This window comes from Barbus barbus, assembly GCF_936440315.1.
Source record: "Barbus barbus genome assembly, chromosome: 31".
Taxonomy (NCBI): Eukaryota; Metazoa; Chordata; class Actinopteri; order Cypriniformes; family Cyprinidae; genus Barbus; species Barbus barbus.
In genome coordinates, this window is record NC_136759.1 from 20994583 (window position 1) to 21019777 (window position 25195).

The 25195-nt window shown below is 35.9% G+C and overlaps 1 protein-coding gene across 1 annotated transcript in view; it reads right to left on the reverse strand.

The window, feature by feature from the left end:
• Window positions 1–1065: 1065 nt before the first annotated feature.
• The window catches only part of LOC306851571 (1,4-alpha-glucan-branching enzyme-like), a 153014-nt gene continuing 128884 nt past the window's right edge, over window positions 1066–25195 (reverse strand). Inside the window, exons 15-16 of the mRNA XM_079387902.1 lie at window positions 18233–18350; window positions 1066–2505 (exon numbers count right to left, since the gene is read on the reverse strand). Of these exons, the coding sequence (XP_079244028.1) occupies window positions 2443–2505; window positions 18233–18350 (181 nt within the window). The 3' untranslated portion in view covers window positions 1066–2442. The remainder of the gene's footprint in view (window positions 2506–18232; window positions 18351–25195) is intronic.

The following is a 25195-nucleotide window of genomic DNA, read 5'->3' on the forward strand; positions in this document are numbered from 1 at the left end:
AAATCTCACAATGTGTGATTTTATATATTGTAATTTGTGACCATTTCAACTTTTTTCTAACCTTTTCTCACAATATCCTTTTTATTTTTCACTCAGAGGCAGAAACAGGTTTCTATAGATTACAAGAAATGTTATTCAAAATAAACATGCACTGCCATGTTACATAACACTTTAATGGAGTAAGCTATCAAGGACCTTGAATAAGCATATCAATGTGTGAGGATGTGGTTTGTTGTTTGTTTTGGAGCACTTTAGAGACTTGATCTGATAATCTCAGTGATAAAGATGTCACTGTCACTGACAAAGCCTTTTTAAACATCTCTATATACAATCACTGCATTAAACCCAACAAGCTCTCAGTGCAAATCTGCCTTCGATCAATGGTCGTGAAAGCACATACATCCTGACTAACACGAAAATATCTACCTTAGAAGCACTATGAGTTGCACACATCTCATAATATAAGAGACAGTTCTGGTCCTGGCTTCTGATTGGTCAATACAGCGATTCAGTCGTGATACAATCTACAATATAGCAACAACTGCAATGAGATATACCTCACTGCATAGCACCTGTGGAGTACTATGTTTGTTCAGCTCAATCTCAGAGGAAAATGTAACTATTTAAAAAGATCTTGAATGAATTCGTAAGATGTGCGTAAGAAAATGCAAGATTTTTAGTATGAAAATCCATCTCTAAATATAACCGTCACTGGAGTGTAAGCAGATAATAAAAAATCAATGAGATAGTACAAATTCATACACCACCATAAATATATATATGGAGGCCAAACCAACCAGTTTCAAGAGACAAATCCCAGTTGATTCAATGCAAGAGCAAAATTACTGTAACTAAATCAACAATAATGGTGCAATATAAACTATACTTGACTAGTGTATCGTAAAGGGTGACTGACTCGATTAAGTCATATGGATGGTTCATTTTTCAGCTTGTTTCCATGGTAAAAGCAAGCTAAAATGCTAATAAAAAATGATAAATTAATGCAATTTTACTTTGATAACTGCTTGGTTCCAGAAGAGCAAAGAACAAGCCCAGTCTTTCTTTCAGCAGTGCTTTATTACAGTTTAGTATGGCTTTCACCCACAAACGGCACAGTGTTTTAACATTGCAAACAACTATTTGTTGACCATCATAAGGACCTTCCAAACTTTTGAATTGGATTTTTTGTAATGCATTTGTGTTTGTTTTCATAAATTACACCGTCTCATTAGCTGCTATATTTTCATAATAACAAAAATAAGCAGTGATGATGAACCTTCATTCAAGATGCTTTTTGGAAACCGGTTTCTCTGTATGACAGATTATGCTACCAATTACTGTACATCTATGAGAGCATTAAATTCATTCAGGGCAAATTTAGATTTCTTCCAACCAGAACCACAAAACAAGAAAATGTCCAATGAGACCTTGAGGAGATCAGCTGTAAGATTATAATAATAATTGTCATATATTTTCATACACAGACTTACTTCTGGATCTCGATCAGGGCTACAAAAAGCTGTCGCCATTGAAGAGGAAAAAAAAAATATTATAAAAGATGTTTACATGCATGTTGGGCACATTCTCTGAGCTACAGGGCTGTCTAAAAATTTATTAGAATTTATTATTAGCGCAAACTATATTATCTCAGATTATATATTAGAAATGAATGCAAAACAAATCTAATTTAGTCAAATGAATATTCATCAAAACCTGGTTATGACTGAAATGTTTTAAAGGCACCGAAAAAACAGCCTGTCAGGAAAACTATAACTTAGATTTTATGACTTTACACAGAGTTCATGTATTAAAAATATATAATTCAAGAGCTCAGCACTGAACTGACGTAATCAATACGTCGTTCTCAAAGATTTGTTATTTTTTAACTTGAATGAATTAATACTTGGTGCACATAAATATTTCTACAGAACTTAAATCACTGACACAGAATGTCAAAAAAGTGCTTGTGTCAAATTAAATAGCAGACAAATTAAACTTATGTAATTATATTTACTTTTCACAATTACAGTATTATAAATACAGTGCTGACTAATGTTGCTTATAATACGGAGCACAATCCAAGTGATTATTTACTTGAACATTATTCACTGTTGAATAGCAATTTCAGTAGTAATTAAGATCTGTCAATGATCTAAGCATTAGAATTAAGTTTTGTTTGAATTTTAACGTAACAGGGTTTGACAATTAGACTTTAGCTCAGTGTTGCAGTGGGATATTGAGAAGCGAATTCTTGGTAATCAATAATCTGTGAACAATGACTTGAACAGAATTGGGATATAAGGCATTCAAAACATCTTGTACTCAATTCACGGGAAAATGCGGGCTTTCTAAAGGATGATGGCAAACACGCTGTGAATGGAGGTAGGTTGAGTCACAGAAGTGTGCTGGGTTTCCATCTTGCGGTGAATCGCTGATTGTGTTTCAGTAGCAGTAATCGATTTCCTCGTTGGCCAGAACAATAGCGGTTCTGCAGGGAATGTAAACCTGAGAGAATGGAACAGCCAAAGACAGAAAGAGATCAAAGGGACTCGGCATTTGTTTGAGGCAGTGTAGCACATTTTGAAACAATGCATAACATGAAAAAGTGTAAATGTCTAATGTACTGTGGAATGGGAAAAAAGTTTCAAGTGAAAGTTAGACCACAGTTATTATTTTCATATTCATGGATTCACAGAAATGCAAAGAATGTCTGTAAATAAATAGATAATAAAAAAGTGCAGACACACAATGTGCAATTTCTGTGAAGGCATTAACATAAATTCAATAAAAATAAACAATAAATTAATTAATTAAAAAGAAAATAAAGCAGAAAGAGCTAAATGAGAAAGAGAAAACATTATTTTAAATATAACCAAAGACAAACATAAACCTTCACTACAACTGAGCTTTACATTAAAAATGAAAATGTTTTCAATTTAAGAGTTTTCTACTTTCTGAGCAATCTGAATTGTTACAGAGTAAAATGCTGCTCTTGTGTCAGGATACAGCAGGTATATGTGAAAAGTTTAAGTGCATTAAATGATTTTGACAACAGTAAATGGGGTAATGATAAGAGTCCAAGAAAAACTAAATGAAAAATCCCTTTAAAATCTAGTTAAAACATTTTAGTTTTTAGAAATGTAATCTTTGTATTCATGTTGGTTTCTTGATTTTTCAAGACTTAAATTATACGGTGTAACAGTAGTGTATAAAAAAAAAAAGAAAAGAAAATAAGCTTTTTTTGTACACATATTACAAATTAATAATACCATGATATCAATTTTTGGGGAGACATTTTACAACCTGAAGTAACCTTGCCTTTTCATAAAAAGGATCAAATTATTTGATATATTTCAAAGATTTAAATACCTTGACACAGTCATAATGGTTTCCAGTGGTCCTCTCTATGATATAATTTCCTTTTTTATTTTCCCTGCATGTTTTAGCATGCTGGTTGCACATAACTTCAATTTGGAGGACCAACGTTTGAGAATATTTGAATAATAACAAAAATACCTTCTCTGCCTTTTCCAAAGAAATAACAAATGTTTATTCTTTTAAAAATGTCAGTCAGCTTTTATAAAATCAGGTTGTATCACATTTTTGACTTTATGCCTCCCAAAATATTCAGTTAAACACATGTTCATAACAGAATGGCCACTATTAGTATGAACTGCATTGTTAATGTATCTTTGAATAAATAAATAGATCCTGTTTAAAAAAAATACTTAATAATAATACAAATAAATAAAAATAATAAAAATACTTAATTTTACAAAAATATTTGACTAAAATGCTAAAGTAATATTGCATGAAATGCACTGTAATTGAATGTTGCAATATAAATGTTGCACTGAATTGCATAAATTGCATTGTAAGTATTTTTGAATCCTGATAAAAAACAAAGCAAAAAAACTAAATTTGTTAGAAAACACTGTCCGAACAAATTTATAAATATATATACACATGAAATTTTAAAGTAGGCTATAAAAAAAGACTGAATTTAACGGTAAAATACTGTATAAATGCTACAGTAAAAACCTGTTAAATGGGTAAGATCCCCTACTGTATATGGAGAAAAACTGTCTTGGACATTAAATGTAATTTTACAGTAGTATACCGTTTTTGGAAGTGAAAAAGAATGTTTAATTTACAGTGAATAACTGTAAACTGACATTCCCAGAATTCCCTGCATTACATTTCAAATGTGATGTTTTTTTTTGTTGTTTTTTTAAATATCTATGTCTCTTAGTTTTTTTTTGTATCAGTTTTGTACATTAGGGTGATATATTAGAACTAATGTTGTTAAAGTAATGTTTATTGCATTATTTCAGTATTGCGAGTTACCATTATGGTGTTTAGTGTTTGTTTGAATGACACTGTGCACCATCTATATGTGTTAATATTTAAAAGCTGCTTGTGATGTGATTTAGTTCATCATGTGACTCACTCATTACCACAACAGGTGGGTCCAACACATGAACTAACCTTTCCAACCCCATCCACTCTGTTTCACAGAAACATGTTTCTCCTGCACTAAGCCTCTACAGGAATGCTGGATATGCGTGTTCACACCTTGCAGTTGTGGATCCCTGACCCATGTCTGCTGCTGATCGAGCCTCGTTCCTCTGTAAGGAAGCCTCCCTCAGGACTCGCATCTCAATATCTCCTCCCCCGCCCAATGAGAACACCTCAGAACATGTTTGCTCGCGCTGTGAATTCCTCCGCTGGCGCAGCACCACGGGAGTCAACGACTCACCGCCGCAACACTGACAACCGACATCGGTGACTAATTAAACACACTCGGCGTGGAGAGACAGAACCACAGTGCACCACTGCAGAGACAGAGAGTGAATCACCGCACCTGCCGAGACAAAAACTACCGCCATGTGTCAACAACATTTACTCTTCCGAGCCACGTAAAACAATGGTGACAAATAGCGGATTAATAGGCTAACAAAGAACAGCATAGGTCTCTAATGTCATTATTACAGAATGCCACACACATGCTGATTATTGCAACTAAAGCAATATGATGCTTATTAATAAAATGCGATCATTTCAAATTAGATTCTGGCTTTTGAATATAGATGTGTTTGATTAAACGTGCAGTCAAGAATATGCAATAAGGATCAAAGGTTTGGACTCAAACTTAATGGAGATACAATTGATATTAATTGCACTTGGATTAAAACTAGGATGCATAGTGTTGGGTCAGTGACATGATGCTTAACTACTCATTTATTCAGAAATTGGGTCTACATTAAAAATTCAATTCATACATGCAAGCACTTCAAGCATATTCGGTTTTATGATTTATTTTTATATTTTTTGAAGGCACAGAGACACAAATGTTAAGGTGATTCAGCTGCCCTGATTTTATAATGAAGAAAAAAATCCTCATTAACTAAGTCATTGATAAATGAAAGTTTTTTTAAATTACATGTATTATTTAAATTATGTAGAAGTATTTTAGGCTACATTTTACAAAACTGTTTTTGTTAGCGTTAACTACATTAGTTAAACTAACAATACAAATAGTACTAAAGTATTTATTAATCTTAGTTAATGTTCACAAGTACATTATTAAAATTAAAACGTATGTATTAATGTTATTTAATGGACCTGAGCTAACATGGACTAACGATGAACGGTTGTATTTTTTTAAACTAATGTTAACTAAGATTAATATATACTGCAACAAATGTATTATTTATCGTTAGTCAGCTGTCAGCTGTGTCCTGTTGCATTAATTCTTCAGATATTAAAAGCAGGAAATGTGTCGTATCAGTTATATCCATTACTTCTGTATTCTGAATCCTGCAATCGATGATGACACACACAAACCAGGATGAAGATGAGGAAGCTGACTTTGAGAGAAAAGCAAGCAATTTGGATGCTAAAAGAAAAGAGGAAGTCAATTAGAGCTATAGCAAAAACAAAGGGCATGGAGAAATCAAGAGTTTGGAAACCACCAGCGACACCAGCAACCAACAACAACCTGATCGGCTGAGAAAACAACAGTAGTTGATGACAGACAAATCATAAAAGCTGTGAAAATTAACCCTAAAAGACATGTCTTTAAAATCACTAACAACTTCCAGAAAGCTGGGTGATGCTCTGACAATCTACTGTCCTCAGGAGACTTTGACACAGAATTACTGATGCTACACAGCAAGATGCAAACCTCTGACCAGCACCAAAAATAGAAAGGCAAGATTAGAGTTTGCAAAACAGCACAAAGGTGAGCCAGAAGAGTTTTGGAACTGTGTTTATGGACCGATGAGACAAAGATGAACCTTTATCTAAGTGATGGGAAAGCAAAAATGTGGAGAAAAAAAGGGAACTGCAATGATCCCAAGCATACAGCCTCATCTGTAAAGTATGGTGGAGGTGGTGTCATGGCATGGGCATGCATGGCTGTCTCTGGAACAGGCCCTCTCAACTTTACTGATGACTTAATGTATGATGAAAGTAGCAGAATGAATTTGGAGGGGTACAAAACCATCTTGCCTACCAATGTTCAAGAAAATGCTACCAGATTCATTGGGAAGTGCTTCATATTGCATCAGGACAATGACCTAAAACACCCTGCCAGTTCAGTCAAGGAATTTATAAGAGCAAAGAAATGGAAAGTCTTAGATTGCCCAAGTCAATCTCCAGATTTAAATCCGATTGAACATGAATTTTACCAGCTGAAGAGGAAAGTCAGAAACACCCCGAAACAAACAACAATTGGAATTGGCTGCATTAAAGGCTGGGAAAAGTATTTCAAAGGATGAGACCAAAAGTCTGGTGATGTCTATGGGTCATATATATATATTCAGTTAAACACGTTCATAACAGAATGGCCACTATTAGTATGAATAGCATTGTTAATGTATTTTTGAATAAATAAATAGATCTTGTTAAAAAAAACAAAAAAAAAAAAAAAAAAACGTAATTTTACTAAAATATTTGACAAATGCTAAAGTGATATTGCATGAAATGCACTGTAAATGAATGTTGCAATGTAAATGTTGCACTGAATTGCATAAATTGCATTTTTGAATACTGATAAAAAATAAATAAATAAATACATTTGTTAGAAAACACTTGTGAAGGGCGGCGAATACGGGACGGGGTGGTGATGATGATAAGGGGGGAGGCAGCCGACTCGTCACAATATATATATATACAGTGGTGTGAAAAAGTGTTGGCCCCCTTTCTGATTTTTTTTTTTTTTTTTGCATGTTTGTCACACTTTAATGTTTCAGATCAAACAAATTTAAATATTAATCAAAGATAACACAAGTAAACACAACATGCAGTTTTTGAATGAAGTTTATTATTATGAAGGGAAAACAAAATCCAAACCCACATGGCCCTGTGTGAAAAAGTGCTTGCCCCCTAAACCTAATAACTGGTTGGGCCAGTTAACTTGTAATGAGTCTGTTTCAGCGCTGTGGAGGAATTTTGGCCCACTCATCTTGGCAGAATTGTTGTAATTCAGCCACATTGGAGGGTTTTTGAGCATGAACCGCCTTTTTAAGGTCATGCCACAGCATCTCAATAGGATTCAGGTCAGGACTTTGACTAGGCCACTCCAAAGTCTTCATTTTGTTTTTCTTCAGCCATTCAGAGGTGGATTTGCTGGTGTGTTTTGGATCATTGTCCTGCTGCAGAAACCAAGTTCGCTTCAGCTTGAGGTCACGAACAGATGGCCGGACATTGTCCTTCAGGATTTTTTGGTAGACAGCTGAATTCATGGTTCCATTTATCACAGCAAGTCTTCCAGGTCCTGAAGCAGCAAAACAGCCCCAGACCATCACACTACCACCATCATATTTTACTGTTGGTATGATGTTCTTTTTCTGAAATGCTGTGTTTTTTTTGTTTTTTTTTACGCCAGATGTAATGGGACACACACCTTCCAAAAATGTCAACTTTTGTCTCGTCAGGCCACAGAGTATTTTCCCAAAAGTCTTGGGGGATCATCAAAATGTTTTCTGGCAAAACTGAGACAAGCCTTTATGTTCTTTTTGCTCAGCAGCGGTTTGGGTTTTCGTCTTGGAACTCTGCCATGCAGGCCATTTTTGCCCAGTCTCTTTCTTATGGTGGAGTCATAAACAATGGCCTTAACTGAGGCAAGTGAGGCCTGCAGTTCTTTAGATGTTGTTGTGGGGTCTTTTGTGACCTCTTGGATGAGTCGTCGCTGCGCTCTTGGGGTAATTTTGGTCGGCCGGCCACTCCTGGGAAGGTTCACCACTGTTCCATGTTTTCGCCATTTGTGGATAATGGCTCTCACTGTGGTTCGCTGGAGTCCCAAAGCTTTAGAAATGGCTTTATAACATTTTCCAGACTGATAGATCTCAATTACTTTCTTTCTCATTTGTTCCTGAATTTCTTTGGATCTCAACATGATGTGTAGTTTTTGAGGATCTTTTGGTCTACTTCATTCTGTCAGGGAGGTCCTATTTAAGTGATTTCTTGATTGCGGGTGTGGCTAGAGAAACTGAACTCAGGTGTGATAAACCACAGTTATGGCAAACACTTTTTCACACAGGGCCATGTGGGTTTCGTTTTCCCTTCATAAAAAAACCCTTCATTTAAAAACTGCATGTTGTGTTTACTTGTGTTATCTTTGATTAATATTTAAATTTGTTTGATGATTTGAAACATTAAAGTGTGACAAACATGTAAAATAATAAAAAAATCAGGAAGGGGGCCAACACTTTTTCACACCACTGTACATACATAGGGTTTGTGTGCTTTTGTGTGTATTCAATATTTATTTATTATGCATATATAAATACACACTAGGGATGTGCCCGAATCTGGTATTCGGAAAGGTAATGATGTGTACTACGGCAACCGTAAAGGGAATATATATATGATACACATGAGAAAAATATATTTCAGCGAGCCGTTATTAATATGCGGAACATTGAAATCACTTATGAATGCGCGTTTACTTTTTACGTTCACTTTTGAGATTTGTGATCACACGCAGCCTAATATACTAAGGAGCGGTACTACTTACCACACATTTCACAAGATTAGATGTTTGTCAGTGTTGCTCAGGATCTGCCAATCATTCGACATCGTCCTATCGGTCATCTCTCCTTACCTCACTCTGTTTATGTGGTAAGTGAAATTTTATGTACTGGAATGTAACAGGCTACTGCTAGCAAGCGGCTAACCATGTCCCTTTTGTGGCTTCGTAAAACACATTATTTGTTTTCCGTGCCTTTCCGAATATAGATTTGCTATTCGGGCACATCCCTAATACACACACACACACACACAGATATATAAAATACAAAATTCACAATATAATACTAATTGTTCACTGAACAGTTGCTCCATTTCTTTTTTTTGCGTGCAACATTTTAGTGCAAAAACTTGCATATTCTTTTCAGCACTAAAGTGTCTCTTTTCTATGCAAATTAGGCTCATTATAGATGTGCTTTAATTCGTACAATTCAGTCCATTTTCCTGACGCAATTAACACCGTGCAACAACCATCCACGAATAGCAGAATGAAATGAAATTTTGATGGGAAATTCTGTGCAAACCGTAGACGTTTTTCTTGAATAATTTCTTTAGAACCCTTTGTGGTTGACGAACGTTGGATCATTTTTATAGTTAATGTGATGAACTACATCTGCGGTTACTCTCTGATGCCTCTTAAATTTATATTTTGTTACATAATGTGAAGACATTTAAGTGTCAAATTATAACTTGGTGCCATTTTATTCCAAACCGACTGTAAAATATTCAAAAACCACTTTTTGAAAATTACAGCATTTCAAGGCTTGTTGTAAGAACTGTGGAAATGCTGGCAGGAGCCGTATAGCAGGTGTCTGAAGGCCTTGACGGAACATGTGGTTTATTGTTCTTATTGTGATGAGCCGCTTTCTGCTTCAAGGACAGCAAATCATTAGAACTTCTCTTTGTGATCAGCATGAAAGAGAATTTGGAAAGTGAACGAAAGTTACGGGGCCGTTTGATGCATAAACAAATTGAAGATGTACGAGAAAGTGGATTTCTGCCTTGAACAGTATCTTGTGCAATCGCGAATCGCTTTCCCGCAGTGGGTTTGTGAGGTCCAGACTTTCAAGGAAGAATCAGAAAAGCCTTTGGGCACGACGCTCCAGTGGGCTGACGTTCTGGTGAGCCGGATCAGTGAACATCATGCGCAAAACAAGCTCAGTTCACGCGCCTCTGGGAGATGTCGGAGTCTTATGATGACCTTCTGAAGACGGGCACGTTGTGTAACCTTAAAACAAGAACACTCCAAAACAATCCACTGCCTCTTTCTCCCCCTCAAATCCATGTTCACGGGTCTCTGGCGAATACGCTCGCCGACTAAACTCTCACACACACCTGTCTCTTATCTCGTCCCTGCTTTTCAAGTGCTTCTCGACTGAAGCAGAGCAAGAAATTTCAGCTGGATACTGATTTATGGTGCGTGGACACAGATTGAGGGCAAAAAATAAAATGGTTACATGATACACTAACATGTAGATGGATCTCAAAATCATACAGAGGACAATTGAGGGACTCAAAGGTTCAAACATTCACTGGTGCTCCTGAAGGAAACACGATGCATTAAGAGCTAAAGGATGAAGATGTCCAAATTTTTCTTATTTTGTTGAAATATATATATTTTTCCATTTAGTACTGCCCATCAGAAGCTACAGAAGATACTTGCATGTTTCCCGGAAGACAGATTACTGTAAGTTACCTTGATCTTCAAATTCAAAAAGTTTTCACTCTTAATGCATCGTGTTTCATTCTGGAGCATCAGTGAATGTTTGAACCTTTTTTAATAGCTGTGTTTAAGTCCCTAAACGGTCAACTCAGTGTGAAAATATGGATCTCAAAATCATACAGTTACTGCTGGAAAGGGTTCAAATATGCAAAAGATGCTGGAAACCTGAAGAATCTGCAGGACCTGGAGGATTTTTCTGAAGACAGTGCTCAGTTGAACTGTTCAGAACAAACAAGGGACAATATATATTAATTGAGGGGTGAGAACTAGAAGGGCGTAAGTGGCATTTCACCAACTTTACAGAAGAGCCAAAACAAAAATGTTACCGTAGTTTGATCTGACTTTGTGAGCTGATTTCAATTGTTTATAATACAAATTTGTACGCTCATGGATGACAGTACTTTTGCCGGTAGAAAGAGCTCATTAAGAGCTTTCAATTGATGTCTCCATTTCACCAAATAATATCTAAATAAAAATTTGAAAATTATATTATATCTATCGATCTAGTCAACTCTGGCCAAATAAATGTCTCTGTGTGAACAGGCCTTTACTTAACAAATTACGCCAATGAAGACTTCTTAAAGTAATAGTTCAACCAAAATTCAATATTCTGTCATTTAGCAACCTCATTTGACTTTTTCTTTGAACACAAAAAAAGACATTCATAGTTGAATGTCCAAACTGCTCCATTCCATACAATGAAAGTGAATGGCCTTGGCATTTGCAAGGCAAGATTTCCAAGGGATACCAACCTAAATTCAGTGCGTTCCTTTTACAAAGCTTTCAAAATCTGGAATATTAGCATATTTATGATGGTTTATGTTGCTTTTTCCCATCCAGTTTCATTGTATGGAAAAGAACAGCTGGGATATTCTACTTAATTTCTATTAAATGATGAAATAATTTTCATAAAATCTCATAGGCATACTGTACCTTCAAATAGGACCGCAAGCGGTATTTAAAGATTTGGCGTTGGGCTTTTTTGACTTGGACCATCACTCACATTTCCTTTAGAAAATGTAATGTAGTTCACTACTGAAATCTCATTTCTAAATGATACTTATAAACACTAAAAACTCAAATCTGTCTGGAGATTGTGGGAGTTTTCTTCAAAGACAAACTCTAAGAGCGAAAAACTTGTGAGGGTTCATTTAAAAGATACTAAATAATACAAAACTGCACATTATACAATCTATTAGACGCTCAGAGATGTGTTGGAACTAGAAAGTTCACTGCCGGACATTATTCATATTCTAATTTACTGAATTGCATGTTTCTGACGGAGGAGAGCTAAGCAGGCTTGCTAGCTCTGGAAAACCTCAAAAGGGGGTGATTCACAGGCATTTCGTAATTAGCGCCTCATGAATATCATTGGAATTCAAACAATCCATTTCATATGCAAAACTTTAGGAAACAGACATAAAAGCGCAGACGACGCTCGCACCAAACTGATGCCGGGGGCAAGAAATTCATATTTGTTCATCATTGCAAAGTGAAAGGGTAGAATATTTCCCTCGCTCGGCGCCTCCACAGTCTGACTCCGCATACCTGATTCTGCCGAATGCGTCGCTTTAAGAGCGCGTCGCGTGTCAGCCTGCGCAACGCCTTCAGACGGCAAATGAGAGTTTATTGTCACTCATGGAAACGGAGGTGGTGAGCTGATGGACCCATTAAAGAGAAGAAACAGCAATGAGGGAGGAAAAGTTTATGCACACTCGCGCCGACTTTGAAGCTGCGGCCCTTAAATAAATCATGGAGAAATATTACACAGAAAGGGACCTTACCATGGCACCTGCCAACGATCACGATGATTAATTTCTATCTTACGCAGGTGTGTCAGCTCTAAGCTGCGGAAAAGACAAATATCAGAGAGAAATCGTCGCCAAATACCGCTCTGTTGTCTGTGCAAGTCTTGCTTTATTCCCTGCTGGGAATGCTACTGGTCGCACACTTGTTAAAATAAACTTTGCGTTTGGCAGAAAGTGGGTGGGAAGCGATATAGTGCTTTCTGAATTAATAAAGTGCTGCAAAGAAAGAAAAAAGAGAATATGTAATTTTGGGAGTTTAATTGATGAAGGCTGTCTTAATGCAGCTGGCGCTTCCAGAGGAGATAAAAGAGGAGGTTTTGCACAGGGAGCAGAAGGGCTTGCGCAGAACCCGATGTACTTTACATGAGGGTGAAAGTACAGTTAAAAATATAAGCTATAGGGATGTGTGTTACAAAACAAACTCTAGTCGACTTCACAAAATTATTTGGTTGTTAGAAGTCCTAAATGAATTTAACCAAAGGAAGCATACAGTATATCTACTGTACAACAAAATAGGACGATAAAAATGCATTTTTCTCTGACAGCATAAAATTAGGCTATACAGAGTGGGGGTCATGTCAATTCAACATAAACCTGTCTACTATTCATATGCAGTGAGAAGACCAAATCTCAATACAATACTTTAACACAACTATATTTTCTTCATGAAGCAGCACTATTAAGTAAATCTCCAGCACTTACTATATCCTTGACACTATGAATATCAATGCATAAAAAAATTAAACCATCACAAAGTCAATTTATCTGAATTATGCATTTAGCTCAGGGTTTCTCTGCTATTTTCTGTCAAAGGCCTTGAGATCTCTTCAACCCCTGAGGTCTTCCAGAGTAAGTTCTGCCAGTTTAATAGTATGAAAATAATACAGATCATAAATAATGCAGCTTTAATAGATGCCTGTTACAGTATCGGAGCACCTGCTACTGTATCAGATAGAACATGACGACTGCGAGCATAAGTAATTTAAGACTCCTGCACGTGGCTTGTGCAGGAGCATTTCATTGGTTGGACCTATTGATCAAACCCACCCTTTCACTCAACGAGTCAGTGTTTAGAAATTGAATAAGACTTGGACCAGCACAAGACCTGTTGTTTGTGAATGCGCATGGTGTTTGAACATTTTTAGTAAATCTGTAGACAATTAATAATGAGACATGATTCAGTAGACTCAGCTAATGAAACAGTAGAGTAAATGATTCAATGATTCACTCATTACCAGTGTTGTTTTAGTATCACTGAGTTACCATTATAGTTTTTACTAATATCATTAATTAGATTTCTAAGTTTCAGTATATTTATTTTTAGTCATTTTTAAGTTTTAGTACATTTTTGCAATTTTTGTCATTTTTATTATTTTTTATGTTTAGATAATTTTACACATTTTATTTCGATTAATTAGTTTTAATTGTAGTTATTTTTCATTTTAGTAATGGGAAAAAATAAAATAACATTACAAATAAAATAAAACAAATAAAACAAACAATACAAATATATAAATACAATATTTATTTAGTTTTGTGAACTAGTTTAAAGCTTTGAGTACTTTGAGTAACAAAAATAAAAAAATTAATAAAAAGTTGAGCCAACTTAAAATTAAGGCAACCAGCTTCAGCAGATTTTGAGCTCTCAACTTATTTTTATAAGAGACTCTCAACTTTTTGTTGTATAAACTTAAAACAACAAGTTGAGAAAACTCAAAAATCTGCTGAAGCTGGTTGCCTTATTTTAAATTGGCTCAACCTTTTTTTTTTTTTTACAGTGCACCTATATAATTTTTGTGTGTCTATATGATCTTTGTATTCATTGTAGGGAAAAGAGCAGCATGAACATTCTTCAAAATCTCTTATTTTGTGCTACATAGAAGAAAGACAACAACATGAGGGTGGATATATTGCATTCATGAATTCAGTCTATTAATTTGGTCCAAAGCAGTCAAGCAACTAAGCAAACCTGAGAAAACAAACATTTATGCAAATCTTTATTTTGCCACCTTTTACCTACAAGCTCAAGATTGGGCCACACGCTCTGCTTAACAATTACTAAATTATGTTGACAACAGGACAAGTCAGCAAAACTGAAAGTTTGCTTTTGAATTTTTATGGATCTTATTTAATCGTCAGCAGGCCCTTAAGTAAGGAGATGAGGGGGGTGACAAAGACCATATGAGAAAAATACGGGAGTGTTCTGAAGCGAGGGAGGAATGAAGACTTGCATCACAAGCTACGGCCTGAAATGGTGGTTTTAAATTTCACGCTATGCATTTAATTTCAATAAGGCCTCTGGAAAGAGAATGCACAATATGACAGCTGGAACCCAAGAGATAGAAGAACTTATCTGATGGAGACACGTGACTCGCTAGATTAATTGAACTAGGACTACTATAGATAGTGTTGCACTTGACTCCCATTTATTACTGCACTGATAAAGAGCCTAATGCATAAAATTAGCCCAAAGGAACATTATGTAGTGACTGTATGGTTTGAAATGTGTACATGCATTACTTGAGTAATGCATGGTTTAAAATGTTGTACATTGCTCCAGTTCAATCACAAAGTCTTGCCTTGAGCTTCAATGAAAGCTCTTTCAGTTTTCAAACAGTTTTGTATGCTAATGCAGGAAACTAAAACAATACAAAGGAGAACAATTCTCTCAGGATGCATTGTGGCACAAAGCTTTCCAGGTTTAGAAATCACACTTAAAGGAATAATTCACCCCAAAAATTTAAATTTGATAAAAATGTATTCCCCCTCAGACCATCTAAGATGTAGATGATTTTGCTTCTTTATCGGAACAGATTGGGAAAAATTGCATTACTTCAATGGATCTTCAGCAGTGAATGGGTGTCATCAGAATCAAAGTCCAAACAGCTAATAAAAACATCACAATAATGCACAAGTAATCCACAATCTCCAGTCCATCAATTAACGCCTTGTGAAGCAAAAAGTCACATGCTTGTAAGAATCAAATCCATCATTAAAACGTTTTTAACTGTTGCTTTCAGCTAAAATACGAGTCCTCTGTCCATAATATTGCTTTCTCCAGTGGAAAAATCACCTTGTCTGAATCAGGAGATAAATATGCACTATTTACAAATAGAAACAGTCCAAAACAAATTAAATATGCTGGTGGATTTTGATGTTTGAGGACAAAAGGGATTGGACTTTTTCACTGGAGGAAGTGTTGTTATAGATTATGGACTTGTTTTTTTTTTGGCCAGAAGGGATTGTTTAAAGCTGCAGTCCGTAATTTTTGCCTCTTTGTCGCCATCTCTGTTTGAAAACCTGGAATTGCAGCTGCTTGCGGAATTATCTTCCTTGTGTGGGATGTGCTCCGGCACGGCTCCAGCACGGATGAATCTAATGTTTTGAGGTGAATGTGTGGCAGTTTACTGTACTTCACAATCACAGATTATAGCCTACGTCTTGGAATATATGACCCAAATAAGAATTTTCACCGTATATTGTCATCTGAACAAGTAACAAGTCTGCCACGTTTGTTCTGACCAATGAGGAAAAAAGCATCACTATAAAATCGCACTACCAAAGGTGATTAAATCTAATGATCGGTTAGCTCATATCACATCAAACCGTGCAAATTATTATTACTGTTATACTTTATTCTCAAATTATTTATGTTAACTACATCAGCATTGTGTGACTATGAGTATAGTATAGTATAATCTAATTGGCATTCAAATTTCATATTACAAAATTCTTTTAACTCAAAAAGCAAATTATGCTCCCTTCGAACTGGTTTTCTTTAAACTACAAATCTTGTGTAAACTCAGGCTATCTGTAATCAGAAGCACATTTAAAACTGGAATATAATTTAATTTAATTCACATGTGTTTCATAAACACATAATCCTTTCTGGATTGCAATCCACAATCAAATTGATACATTTAATTATTCCAGCTGCTGTGAGAAAAGGCTATAAACGATCCGTCACCTGCGGGATCGTCACATGCGATATAGCCTACTAGCCGAAACAACTTCTTTGTTTACGGCGTGACGTAATGACGCAGTGCCATGCTCGAATTTCCCGTGAAAACCTACCCGTACAACTCAAATTAGAAAACATTATTATAAGATAACCGTTGTGAATCGGGCTAAAGTAAGGCGATAGTTTTGGCTGGTTATGTACTCAAATATTGATTTCGGATAATTATTTTACCAAAAAAAGTTATGGACTGCAGCTTTAAAGTTAAAATGTCTTAATAATGAATTTGCTCTTACAACCATTCAGCTTTTTGTTTCACAAGATGTTAAATGAGGGTCTGGATCCATTTGGATAACTTGTGGATCATTGTGATGCTTTTATCAGCTGTTTATACTCTCATTCTGACGGCACCCATTCACTGCAGAGGATCCATTCGTGAGCAAGAGATATAATGTTGCATTTCTCCAAATCTGTTCCAATGAAGAAACAAACTCTTTACATCTAGGACAGAGGATAAGTAAATTTTCAGCAAATTTGAAAGTGAAAAGTGAAAGTGAAGTGACATATGGCCAAGTATGGTGACCCATACTCGGAATTCGTGCTCTGCATTTAACCCATCCAACGTGCACACACACAGCAGTGAACACACACACACCGTGAACACACACCCGGAGCAGTGGGCAGCCATTTATGCTGCGGCGCCCGGGGAGCAGTTGGGGGTTCGGTGCTTTGCTCAAGGGCACCTCAGTCGTGGTATTGAGGGTGGAGAGAGCGCTGGACATTCACTCCCCCCACCTACAATTCCTGCCGGCCCGAGACTGGAACCCGCAACCTTTTGATTATAAGTCCGACTCTCTAACCATTAGGCCACGACTTTAAGAACTATTCTTTAAAAATCTCAAATATCCAGGTTTTCCGAGATAGATGTTGTGGGTTGATTTATAATGAGCACTATTTAGATTTTTAGTTATTCTGGCTTATTCTAAATAATTTAAAGTCAATTTAAGGCCACCTTAGAACTTTGCCGAGGCCCCATAGTGGGCCCCTGGCTTCTAGTTAAGAACCACTGGTGTAAATGTCTATTATGTCATTAATATTAATCAAACAACTGTATTAAGAAGAAAAACTGTATATATTTTAATTATAGACTTGCTTTTTAGTCAAACTCCAACAGCATCAATATTAATTTATTTGATCTAATAATCATGTAGTTACATTGAATTTCTGATACAGTACTGCTGTTAGATACCTGAACACCACTGTTTACTTCATTTGCATCTTTGTTCTGTTGTTTTAATTTGATCCAGTTCTTGTGATGCGATTCTTGAATCTTTATTTGATTACTGAACGTCTACTTCAGTAATTAAATGAGAATTTGTTTACTCGTTTTTAATTACTTGGGCAATGTTTACTTAATTATAAATGCTTAAAGGCTACATTCCATTACTTAAATTTAATTAGTATATATTTACAATAATATAAAGTGCCAGTTTAATACCATAATAGTTTTTGCTGTGGTATTAAAATTGCTATTGAGAAATTTAAGTGGTATTGTTTTCAGTGTGCTCTAATAGCCCTCTGAGCTCCATTAAACAAATTTCACATATTTTCCACCACAATCAGCACAGACAAACAAAAACAGACTCTGTTGACATATGAATGTTGTATGTTGGTATATGTTTATTGTAACAAATTGTAGAGTTTGCTTACCAACATAGAGTTGGGCAGATTGTTGAATTCCATTGGTTCAGAGAAGAACTCTGTGTTGTGGTCCAGTCTGCCATGGCCTCCATACTGGATTTCATCCGAGTCCAGTTTGATCTTATATCTGGAGTAGAGTGTGGTTAAGGAACCCAAAGAGATACTGGAGACAAAAACTTATGAGAAGGAGAAGATGAATCAGTCACAGTAAACTATACTATTTTCTTTCTTTATATGAATATGATGGCCAAAGTATCAACTGAGGGATCAAATAAACACATGGTTCCATCTATCCACAAAAATGCTTGGATACGATGCTCTTAAAGTTACTTTCTGTCATTATTTATTCAAAACAAGCCACCATCTTCATGGTGTCCAATGGATGTGAACTGGTTGTCCACGTTCTAGAGACAGTCTTCAGCTCGTCAGAATGCAGAGCTGCACTACAAGTCAACAGCACTGATTGCTTTGAGCTCCTCTGAGACAATGACACACATTTGTCCCATATAAACACACGCACCAAAACCGATGAGCCACCACATCAACAATTCCAGGCAGAATTATTTATCCATTTCAGAATATTAATAATGTATTCTATCAAAAACTGTTTCAAACAACACCAAACGTGCACTCACACAATTTCACTCTGTCTGTGCTACGCTGACTAAATTAAATATTAAAAAAAGTAATTGCCTAGACTCATGACCGGAATAAGAAATATCTTTGACAGAGAGCATAAAAGAATAATGAAGACACATTTACCGAAAACTGGAAATCTATTTCATGCTCTTGTGTTTTAAGTTATACACAAACCCCCCCACCCCCAAAAAAATGGATAGATGCCTTGAAAATTTAAGGTGCTGAGATTGCTGAACATCTGGACTGATCACAGAGTTCCATTATAAGTACATTAATGCTGAAATTATTATCTGTGCAAAATGACAGCATGTCACAGATGCTGTTGAGCAAGCTAAAGTTAAATCGAACAATTATTTAAAGACAACATAAAACAATTTAACTTCCATAAAGTGTCTTTCTTTTCCAAGTGAAACAATATTAAGTGGAAAATAATGTAGGATAAAACTGGTTAATTTTACTGTCCTTTGCAAATGTGTACAAGAAAGTCCATCACAAAAGAAAGGCTGTAAAAGATAGAGAAAGTTACTGCATTTAATTAAAACTGATGAGTTGTGCACAGTAAGATCAAGGAGATTTATTAAGATAAATAATAAACAATTAGATCAGGGACATATATTAGGATAATTATTTAAAATAAATAGACTTGATACTCCCTAAAAAAGTAGTAGAAAATACTTTTTTTTTAAATAACACTAAATTATTGTGCAGCAGGCAATGCAGTTAATGGAAATGTTATTATACTATCAAAATACTCAAAAATCTTTTAAAAATCAACCTTGGATTTATGAGTATTTTGATGATACAAAAGAATCCCGCATCCAAAGAGCACCGATTTATGGATTTTTTACACCCTTTTTGCATAATTTTGAATGCATTATTATACTATATTTTATATGATTTATTTATACAACAACAACATCACTTCTTATTTATTCATTCAATTATACTTACGATCTATTATTATTATTATTTTAATAATAATATAATCAATATTTGACATATAGGACATTTCTGTTTACTTTTGTTACCGTTGGATCGCCATAATGTTGTACAATATGCCTACAAATCTACAGAAAGAAAAATACTAAATGTTTTAGTTTTAACGATGTTTTCATATGTGACATGCAAAAAAAGAGATGGGACTTTTGCCATTTAATTGCCATGTAAATATAGTTTTCACCCTCGAACTGTAAGTAACCAATTGTATTCCTGTGGCACAAGGAAGGAAAAGACGGAGAAGCTGGAGTCCCCAATCCTGCTCTCTCTCTCTCTATCTCTGTTTACCTTGGCCTCTCAGGGGTTTAAACAGTTGTGAGTTGTAACAAACATGCAGACAGGCGTCTAATTGGCTGCTTGAATAATCACCTCTTATCCCCATGGGCTAGCGGTGGGTCTTCGTGTTATCCTCAAACGCTCTCTTACTCTGCCCCGGAGCTGGAGCACACTTGGCTTTTACTGCCAGCTTGCCAGCTTTGATAGCGATGATTAAAAAGAAGTGTTGCTTGGTGTATTGTTCCTGCTGAGGATGACGACAGATGCCCCTCCCGACCTTACTCCCCCATACTCCTATTTGCATTGAATTCTCTCACTGATAGAACAAACCTTCTTTGTTATGGATATTTCGGAGATGTTATCAAGAAGAGAGTGAGAAAAACAAAATGATCTGATGCCTTCTTTTTTCTCAGAGAGAATTAATGAGGGCTTCATTTAAGTTGCTTACTGTCAGGATTTATATAAAAAGTAAAGAATGCAAGTTCTCCTTAAAGCGCAGGAAACACCTTACATTTATGAATTAAGCACAGCCAATTTTGTTCATTTGCAATTCAAACATGCTAATACACACTGTTATATATATATCTTACACTTTAGAAATGTGCCTCTAGCTACATTTCTGCAAAACTGCAAAAATGTGCCTATACATACAATTCACTGCAGTTTCCAGGTAAAATTACCACAAGTAAAACAGTAAAAAATATTTGTTCCTTTTCACACATTATGATTAAAGTGGCAGATTATCAATAAAGATTTACAATATTCCATGTACAATACAGAACACATTTACAATAGTGCATGATCTGCAAACTAAAACATATCGACGTTTGCGTCACATAACAACCTCCATATGGGTTACCTGAAGTAAACTTGCTCAGTAGCTCACCCGGTACAGCACTGGGTTACACTTTATATTAAGAAGTCCTTGTTACAATGTAATTATACATTTAAGTACGGAGTAATATTAATTAACTACATGCACTTATATGGTCTGGGCTTGGGTTACTTGCATAAAATTATGCATAATTAAGTGCTATTATAATAGTAAGCACATGTAACTCGTGTAACAAGGACATCTTAAAATAAAGTGTTGCCCAGCACTGCACTCGCAATAACCACTGTACTTGCTCACAGTATCAGTTTAGGGTTCAACACCACTCATGGGACATGAATTGTAGTGATATGTACAGCTAACGTAATAAAATGTTAGATTCACATCTGTTTTGGATAGAACTGAATGTGCTTTTAGTGCCACTCACTGGACATTTCACTTTGAAAGTGACAAAATGTACAAGAACACAGGCACATTTTTCTAATGAGACTTGGTTGGACTTTTAGTACGTAGGCTGGACCTCTGAATGAAATAAAACATGACTGAACATATTTTAACTTCTAACTGCAACTGAAATACAGATATAAGTAGCTTTATTTTGTAAAGAGATAAGCAGTAGCTTTGAATGCTAACATTATTTAGCATTTAGCTTCATCTATGTTATAAAATGAAGACAAATGGTATAAAATGAAGGCACATATTACACAAATCTATCAATGGTTTAATTAATATTTTGTGTGTAGAGCAGAAAAATAGGACTCAAGAATTACTGTTAGCAACAAAGCTAAATATTAACTTCTCAACCTGAGGTTTGCCTTATTGATTAAAACTGCAGCTAATGTTAAATCTCAGTAACATTTCACTAAATTAAATTCCTTTTGTGGACTTGTACAATTTAAAACTAGTTTTCACTTCTTCAGCTCAAATACAGTGTCATCATTAGCATCTAGCAAGCTAATTTCAAACAAAGGTCTTTCATATGACTTGAACTAGTATTCCACATTGCACTGAACTGCACAAAGTGCAGCGATGTTACACAGATCAAGGGCTTTAACACAATGTTCAGAGTTCAAACAGCTTCAACTTTGACCCTGTTTGCCAGCTGTCCTTTAAAAGAACAGCCATTGATTAGTGGACAATTTGCATGATGTATCATTTAACATGTAGGCTACCACTTAAATCAGCCTACACTCTTAAATATATAGTTCACTCAAAAATGAAAATTATGTCATTAATTACTCACCCTTATGTTGTTCTAAACCCGCAATCACCTAAACAAATACCTTAGTTCATCTTCGGAACACAAATGAAGATATTTTTAATGAAATCCGAGAGCTTTCTAAACCCTCCATAGACGGCATGAGGACTACCATGGCCAAGGCAGGCAGTTAAGGACATTGTTAAAACAGTCCATTTGCATCAGTGGTTTGTATATATCAGAGACTGAATAAGAAAATGTAAGATGCATCAGAACATTGAAACCTGAGAAGCTGAGATTCCAGAAAGAGGGGGCCTCAAAGCTGTAACAGGACAACGTCATAAATCGGATTCCTGGTTCCAACTAGCTGAAGCAAGCCTAACCAGCAAGCCTCTTTCACAAAACAGCTTTCAACACTGAGACAAAAGAACACTTATTGATAATTCCAATTCAGGAAAGAGACCGTCAAATTTGTTGCAAATAATCAAGTCTGATTGTCAAAGAGATGGCCATCACGTGTTCCACGATTGAATTCACAAGCTTCCTTAGACTGACTTCTCCCCCACATAGAAGACAGTCCAATCCAAAATCCCATTGTCTAAAGAACATGCCTTCGTTCTCCATAGAACTATACAAAGACTTTATTTTTCATATGCACATAAAATCATCCTAAAAGGACATTTCTATGCAGAACCCTATATTATGTTGGTAACCCACACATTTGACTATCCATTGTTTTAATCAAATATTATGTATGTCTTTTTAATCATTATTGAATAGCTGAAGGATTCAGATGCATGTGTGGTATGTATGAGTTTGAAAATCCATGCTTTAAATGTTTCTTCCAATCAATTCTTTGTCAAAGGCATCATAGTCTTGTTATAGAAATCATGCTCAAAAGTATACTTTGCAAGAGCCTGTATAGTTCAGACCTCTGACTGAACAGATAACAACGATTTATTAGTGGGGTGGAGAAACAAAGCAATCCCCCGAGCAAGGACAGTATCTAATTGGTCAAGACGTCCAGATGGGACGGTCTGAAAGCCGAGTTTAAAAACTCAGGACACCATCAAACTTTTATTTTTATTCTTTTACTTTAGTTTCTTTTCTTTCTGTGGAGTTTCGTGTTCTAATGCAAGTTTGCTGCAAAGTCCAGCTCCGACTGCACTCGCTTCAAACTTCGACCAGATCAACTCCGCATCCTCAGCCAACGCCCAAGACCTCACTTCAAAGACTACAGAACTTCCAACCAATCAGACACTTCGGGGAACCCCCTGCCTGCAACTACAACACAAAGGAAACCCCTTAACACAGGCAATGCAAGCAAGTAACGCCTCCAAGTTCTAACTGAATTGGTGACTTTAATATAAATTTTGGCCTCATTGAGAAACTCAAAGCAAGGGTTAAATTAGTGATTGATGGTTGTTCAGGTCTATGCAATTGAACATATTGCTGTAAACTTGGGATTTCACATTTCCATTATCTTAAACTCATCCTTTCCTCACTTTCTCTCTCTCTGCAACGTGTGAATGCGTGTGTTCATGTGTTAGATTAGTTTATGTCTTAGGTTTATATAAATAAAATCTTATTTATATTGAAAAGAGAAGTATCTTGTGTTTTCTGCTCACAAGTTAATGTCTTAATCTGCCGATTTTTGTTACTGTGCTATTTAATAGTGTTTTCACTATATTTTGGATTTTAATATCCAGTGCAGAGTTTGTTATACGGTTCGTTCAGTGAATCGTCGTAACACTGATTCTGTTCAAATTCCTTATAAAATCATAAATGATTCCCTTTGAGCTAAATTAAACTATTTCTTTAAATTACATATTTATTACTTTTATTACGTTACAGGTTCAATCGTAATTTTATGAACATGTGAGAATACTTTTTGTGTGCAAAGAAAACAAAAATAACGACTTTATTCAACGATTTGCAGAGGAATGCACAGCCTTGTGTTGTAGAACGGTTGAATCACTGATGTCACAGATATTTTAACGATGTCCTTACTATGTTTCTGTGCCTAGACTGTGGTAGTTCCCTTGCTGTCTATGAAGGGATCATAAAGCTCTCGGATTTCATCAAAAATATCTTAATTTGTGTTCTGAAGATGAACAAAGGTCTTTTGGTTTTGGAACAACATGAGGGTGAGTAATTAATTACAGAATTTTCATATATGGGTGAACTATCCCTTTAAAAAAACAGAGATCCCAAAAGAGGGCTTTCGCAGCAAAGCCATAACTATTTGGGTTCCCAAAGAACCTATCAGTGATTTTAATAAATCAAAACTTTTTTCACTATAGAACTTTTTTATTTTTAAGAGTTTATGGTCTCCTAGGTCTAGCATAGGTGTGGTTTGCTGGTTTTTGAGGGGTTTGAGAACTTCAATACAGCTTAGCCAGACAGGGAGTCCATCTTAAACCTGGCATAGGCTGGTCTTTTTAGCAGGCATATGCCTGCCTACCATTGGAAATGTATTTCCAAGCTCTTCCGAAACCAATAAGGTTATTATCGATGCCAACATTTGATGTTGCGGATCTAAAGGAAGAACACCAGAAGCAAGATGCAAGCAAGAAGTGCTGCGTTGCTGAATATCAGTTCCACCCCATGTGGATTCACACAGACTGTGATCCATAAAAAGACGTCTTCGGGGAGATGGAGAGAGAAAGAGCATAAATAAGGCTTAGGGATCCTTTATAAAGAGGAAGTCTACCTAAAGCATTCATGCATTGATCAATACCACCCATTCCCATTAGACAAGCATGCATGTCACCCAGGACCTACGTGACAGTACAGCGAGCACGAACGTGCCGGAAGAATACTAAAAGTATGTGTATGTGTGTAGACGAGTGTGAATACACAAGACCCAGAATGGCTAATTCAATGTTCCCTGGCAAGCGTGCTAGTGTAACAGCAGTGGCTCTCCAGCTGAAATTGGCAGTTGGAGGCTTTTAGCAATTATGTTTTTGTTAGCGCTTACAGATGCTTGTCTCGGAGGCCAGGCAGCGCTGACGGTGAAGCACTGTAATCA